This window comes from Rhinopithecus bieti, unplaced genomic scaffold, assembly GCF_001698545.2.
Source record: "Rhinopithecus bieti isolate Rb0 unplaced genomic scaffold, ASM169854v2 scaffold_68800, whole genome shotgun sequence".
Classification (NCBI taxonomy): domain Eukaryota; kingdom Metazoa; phylum Chordata; class Mammalia; order Primates; family Cercopithecidae; genus Rhinopithecus; species Rhinopithecus bieti.
The window spans coordinates 92909-99312 of record NW_016825633.1 but is presented as its reverse complement, the minus strand read 5'-3'; the positions used below and the strand labels follow the sequence as shown (position 1 = coordinate 99312).

The 6404-nt window shown below is 41.9% G+C and overlaps 1 protein-coding gene and 1 long non-coding RNA gene across 2 annotated transcripts in view; one reads left to right on the top strand and one right to left on the bottom strand.

Annotated features, from left to right (window-relative positions):
* Nucleotides 1–3661, top strand: part of LOC108522711 (uncharacterized) — a 47371-nt gene extending 43710 nt beyond the window's left edge. Inside the window, exon 3 of the long non-coding RNA XR_001883582.1 lies at nt 3264–3661. This is a non-coding gene — a long non-coding RNA (uncharacterized LOC108522711). The remainder of the gene's footprint in view (nt 1–3263) is intronic.
* On the bottom strand, nt 3469–5013 carry TCEAL4 (transcription elongation factor A like 4). Its single transcript, XM_017863086.1, has 2 exons — nt 4903–5013; nt 3469–4541 (listed from the first exon to the last, which is right to left on the bottom strand). The coding sequence occupies exon 2, from the start codon at nt 4512–4514 to the stop codon at nt 3864–3866; it is 651 nt and encodes a 216-aa protein (XP_017718575.1). The 5' UTR covers nt 4515–4541; nt 4903–5013; the 3' UTR covers nt 3469–3863.
* Nucleotides 5014–6404: the final 1391 nt, after the last annotated feature.

Sequence of the window (6404 nt, the reverse complement as noted above, 5' to 3'; positions counted from 1 at the left end):
GTTATTAATAAACATTTAATTACTTTGAAAAAAATGTTTTGAACTAAATGAAAATATATCAAATTTGTGGGAAAATATGATATAGCAAATGATAGAAATCACAAGTATGCTCTCAATAAAATTAAACTAGAAATCAATAACAGAAAGGTAGATGGAAAACTCAAATATCTGGAAATTAAACATACTTCTAAATAAGACAATTCAAAGAAGAATCCTCAAGAGAAATGTAAAAATATTTTGAAATAAATGCAAATACAACATATCAAATTTGTGGGATTCCCCAAAGCAGTGCTTAGGGGAAAATTTCTAGCTTAAACGCATATATGAGAATGGAAAAATCTATAATCCATAATCTAAGCTTTCACATTAGGAAACTAGAGAAAGAGGAGTAATTTAAGCCTAGAGCAAACAAAAGATATAATAAAATTAGAGAAGAAATAAACTGAAAACAGAAAAACAACAGAGGAAATCAATTAAACCAAAGCTGGTTCTTTAAAAAGGGCAAATAAAATTGACAGATTACTTGCCAAGCTAACCAAGAACAAAGAAAGAAGACAAATTAACAATATCAGAAATGAGGCCAGGTATTGTGGCTCACACCTCTAATCTCAGCACTTTGGGAGGCTAAGGCTGGAGGATCACTTTGGCTCAGGTGTTTGAGACCAGCCTGGGCAACATAGCTCTACAAAAAAATTTTAAAAAAGAAATGAAGGTGGAGTTATCATTATTGATCCCATGGACATTAAGAAGTTAATATGAACAACTCTATGCCTACAAATTTGTTAATATAGATGAAATGTACTAATTCTACAAAATAAAAATTTTTAAAGGAAATAAAACATATACAGATTGGAAAGGAAGAAATAAACTGTCTTTATCTGCAGTTGACATGGCTGCCAAATAACTGACAAATGCTTGGTGCAAAGTCCCAGCATACAAGATTAATATACAAAAGTCAGTTGCTTTCCTATATACTAGCAATGAACAATTAGCACTCGAAATGTAAAAGTGCCATTTATAATAGCAGTCACCAAATGCAGAATGTGACAAAAGAATTTTAATGTATCACAAATGTGTGAAACAACCTCACTGAAAGGGATGGGGGAATAAGGTACTGACATAGGTAAATTTGGAAATGAGTGGAGTCTCTAAGACTAAAGGCAAAAGGAGCTGTACATGGCACTCTACTCCAGTTGATAAAGTTGTTTTCCACAGGGTTACAGGTTTACAATTTTGAAACCACTATATATTTATATAATTAATAAACAATAAAGTGGATGGCAGATGGTAGGAGACAGGTTTCTCACAGTTGGAGTACAAGGTTACAAATAAGCATGGGGAGGCTAGAATGATCCATGCAGTAATAGACTGTAGTTGGAGACACTAGTATAAATTCATGTTTAGCCTTATATAAATACAGATGGCTATATACAGAAATATTTATATTTCCATAAATATATATGTATGGGTATTATATACACATATATCTTTTTGCTATGTCAACTGAGAGGGCCTAGAAGCAATTTTATTTCAGCAGCAATGAGTATGTCTAGCACCCAGGTCTTGTTTTTCTAACACCATTCTCCAACATAAGATACCAGGGCTACTTGGAGAAATGACTGATTCTAGGACTTGGGCAATATGAAAGATAAAGCTATAGCATCTTGTAGTGCCAGAATGTAAGTAAATACTAAAAAAAAAACCCTCCACAACATAACAATGGAAGCATGTCAAATGAATACAGGAGCCAACTGAAAGCTCCCAATGACCAAAGCTGGAACAATTTGAGCAAAAACATGTAAAGTAGTATTGCGTTAATCCAAAGTAAAATAGTCATGAGCCTACATTGATACAAATAAACTGAATATATAAATAGGTGGGGAAGAAGAGTCAAATATCCTCTGCAGAGGGACTCCAAATAATTTTTGTCAATACTCTGCCTTCAAGGAGGTAATAATGCCCTACTCCTTAAGTGTGAGCTGCCAATAGTGACTTTATTCCAAAGAATACAGTATGGAAAGTGAAAAATAAAACTTAACCTTGAAGAAACCTGACAAACACTACTTCAGTCAGGTTACCAAGGATAAGAACAGTGGTAAATGTATTGACGGTATATCCCCTTTATATGATGAGAATGGCATTTTACCTCTGTGGTCTTCTTCCCAAAACACATAATGCCTGTGTAATCACAAGACAAGCAAACCCAAGTTTTGGGACATTATACAAAATACCTGACCAATACTTCTCAAAAGTGTCAAGGTCATCAAAAACAGGCAAAGTCTGAAAAGCTCTCACAGCTAAGTGGAGCCTATGGAGACATGATGACTAAATGTAACCTGAATGGGATCCTGGAACAGAAAAAGGACATTAGGGGAAATCTGAATAAAGTATGTACTTTACTTAATAATATATCTATCAATATTGGTTAACTGTGACAAATCCACCATGCTAATGTAAGATGTTAATAATAGGGGACAGTGCATATGGGATAGTCTGTACTCTTTGTAATAATTCTGTAGATCTCAAACCATCCTAAAAGTTTATTTAAAAAAAATACTGTAAGGAAATAAAAAGCTACTCAAGAGCCAGGGGGAAAAATCATATAGGTAGATGGGTCTGTTGAAATAGTAAAGCAGAGCTTAACAGAAATTTCCTGGAAGACAATTCGTAAGAAAAAAGGGTCAGCAGACTAGAGATTAACAAATGAGAATAGCACAGCATCTCGTCACTCAGCTTTTTCTCCTGGCTCAATTTCCATTATCTGAATCCGGTGGAAAATGGCTATATGCAAAATACACACAAGTCAACAAAAAACATGGAAAGCAGTGTTTTGTAAAAACTTTATAAAATATCAAGGCCCAAGTGACAACTGGGTACTAACAACCTGGATTAGGATAACTCTATTGTGGGTAGTGACGGAATTCTCCACTTTTCTATTGGGACATAGTGTTGCTTAGTCCATCATGGTCTCCAGCCCAGCAGCAGCAGCTACGGCCTTAGGAGGGTGCAGGATCCATGAGAAAGGGGCACACTACCTTTCAAGTATGGCATTACCCAGGAAGAGTAGCACCCATCTCTCAGCTGTCTGGACTTATTTCTGGGCACAGGTGAGACCTCCTTCAGCCCTCCCCAAGCGTCTGACTGGGTACTGGTTCTGCTAGTGCAAGGGGAGAGAGTAGGAGCCAGCCTAACACAGCTCACACACTCAATACCTCATTTGATCTTCTCCATATGTCTAGGCTAATTTTATCCCCATTTCACAGATGTCAAGGCTGTCCCTTACAGCAATGGAGCTGTAATAACCATCGAGTTGACTCCTCCACCTTCCAGTCCCAGAGGTAATGCAACTTTTACCTATCATTTTATGTCCTGACAACAAGAATTTTAAGTATATCCACTGTCTTTATAAGTTCACTGGGCAGTTCATTTGAATGCTTATTCAAATGAATGAAATTCAAATATTCACTGTTTTCCAATATTTTAACTTTTATTATTTTATGACTAAAGAAATGTTTTAGGAGAAAATGGACAGATGAACAAAAAAGAACAGAAAAAATCACCCACAGATAACCACTGTTAATCTTTTAGTTGACACAGCTTTCAGAATTTTCTATACATAAATTACTAGGTATCTTTGTAGTTTTACAAAAATGTACTGATGCCATATGTTTGGTTCTGCAAGTTGTGTTTTTTAATTTTACAATGCACCATCAACATTCTTCCCATGTAACGGATGAAAATTTGCTACTAAGAACACCGCATTGCAGTTGGGTCAAAAGGCTGCTAGTAACAGGAGGGATGCCTAAAGTAAAGTATTACCGTAAGGGTAAAGCACATGGCCTGGTAAATGCCTGCCAGGGACACTACACATAAGGAATGTCTTCAATGTCCCTTCGTGGGGCCCTGCAGCCACCCCTGAATTCCCTTGGACCTCTAGGGTAGAAGGGGTCCTGTAAATTTCTTTGCATCCACAAAAACGCCCCCAATTTCTGTTTGCTTTTTCTCTTCTCATCCTGCACCTTAGCCATATTGTCAAATTCTCTTATCATGTCCTCATTGCTGAAATTCATATCGTGTATGGCCTCTTTATACTCCTTGAGGTAATGAGCCAGCCCCTTATTAGTTTTTCTTTTGGCTTTCCTGGGTACATCATCCTCAGCTGGGCGCTTTCCTGCAGCCCTTGTTTCACTCCCTGGCTCTCCTTCACTCTCTGGCTTTCCCTCTATCTCTGGTTTTCCCTCTCTCTCTGATCCTCCCTCCATCTCTGACTCTCCCTCCCTCTCTGACTTTACTTCTTCTTTTGCCTTTCCCTCACTCTCTGGCTTTCCTTTATCCTTTAACATTTCCTCATCTCCTGTTTTGCCCTTGTTTTCTGTCTTTCCCTCGTTTTCCAACTTCTTGTCTTCCAGAGTACAAGCTACTTCTGGCTTTCTCTCGTCCTGTGGCTGTTCTTCATTTTTCATCTTTCCTTGGTTTGAAGCCATTCCTTCATTTTCATTGTAGAGTTTTTCCATGTTGAGATTTCCCCTCCTTTTCCTGTCCTGGGGGATGGGGGTGGAGGGAAGAGGAGACAAAGAGGAGACATGGGAGACTGAGTGCGTGGGATGGAATGCAGGTCTGGATAGTACTTGCATCTCACCCCTGATGAGGGTTCCCCTGAGCTGGCGGGGCCTCCAAGAGGGCCTTTTGCCCACCACGTAGCCTGCCACTCCTCCCACACACGTGAGCCAGCCATTGCTTGGCAGGCCCTGCCACTTTCTCTGCAGTGGTTCAGCCTGGTAAGGTGTGTGTTAATGTGGGTGGGGGGATGGGCAGGGGCCCCAATTCGGCTCTGGCCGGGCCCTCCACACTCTCAACCCTTGTGGGCCCCTGTCCAATGCAGCCCCCTTTCCTTTCACGGACCTGCGAGTATTCTGGACGGTTGGCTCCTCCTTTTCAGGCTTTGCCAGAGCGCTGGGAACCAACAGACGCGCAGACCTGCGGACAGATAGAGACAGGGCAGCAGGATCTCCGGCCGCTTCAGCGGGGCCACAGGGGGCTCGGTTCCCTTTCCTGAGTCCAGGCCCTTCTCATCCAACGTTTTCCTCCCCTACCTCCCCCGCCACCCAGCCGCCATTTCTCCAGGCCTCGGCACCCAAACCAGGATGCTTTCCAAACTAATTTTGGTTCTCTGGGGCTGTCCTTCTTCCTCAGACGGGGGAATTTCTCCTCCCCAGCCTCGCTGTCAACGTTTTTTCTCTACGCACGGGAACGGCGAGGGGGGTTACTTCCACTGTCTCACTACTTGCGGGCGGTCCCCAGCCCACCATTCTCCGGCTCCAAAATGGACGGAGCGGCAGAGAAAGAGGATGTGCCTGGAAAGCGAGCATGGATACTTTTGGGCGTTGCTCGCCTTCCTCACCCTCTGCCACTGCCTAACGTGCCCTCCCCCTCAGCCACCTTTGAAGCCGTTTTTCCCACCGCCATCTCTGTTCCACACTTCGGGCCAGCCTTCCCTCGACTCGACCTGACCCACCCCAGCCTTTCCCGGTTACTGACCCGTCCCCTTCCGCCATTCCAGTTATTCGCTGGCAGCGCTGGAAGCCCGCACCACTGAACCTTGCGAAGAGCTGGACCAAGAATTAGGAAGCCCAGGAACTGGAGCAGGAACGGGACCCAGCCGCGGGGACAGAGGGCGGGCACTCGCGACCGTGCCCCCATCTGCGGCCCGGGCAGATCACGTTTTTGAATGCCGCCAGCACAGCGAGTTCCACCGCCCCCACGCCCCACGCCCCACGCCCCACGCCCCGCCCCTGCCAGCCGCTTTCGCTACCCACCACCTCTCTCCAGCAGGTACTCTCACTTCCCTGGACCCTTTTGTCCTTTTTCTTCTTGGTTAAGAAATTAATCAAAAGAAGGAATTTTAATGAAAATCACAAGTGTTTTTTTTTTTTTTAATGAGTTGGGCGGTCCAGAGGGAGGAGTCTTGATAATGTTGCTCTTAAATTCCACAGAAGTAACGTAGACCCACCCTACAAAATCGTATAAATGTGAACTCAAGTACTGTATAAAGAATAGAATATCGACGTTAGAAAAAACTTAAGAAAATTTTCCAAAATAAATGAAATTGTCCCTTTTCCTGACATGTACAAACATAAATTTTCAAATGAATAAAAAAAGTTATATTTAAAGCAAAATAAAAGAACGATTAATTTATCTTAAGTGAGAAACTGAATATACAGAGACAATGACCAGACCACATACGAAAATAGAACTGAGACCCACAACCTTTGCTGCAAGCAGCTCAAGAAGCCAAAGTACAGCATCTGCAGAAATGTTCAGGACTTTAATCAATTTGCTAGCCTTTCTGGCCTTTTTAATTTTTTTGACCTGATGACAAACAGGAAAAACCCAAATATGAACCC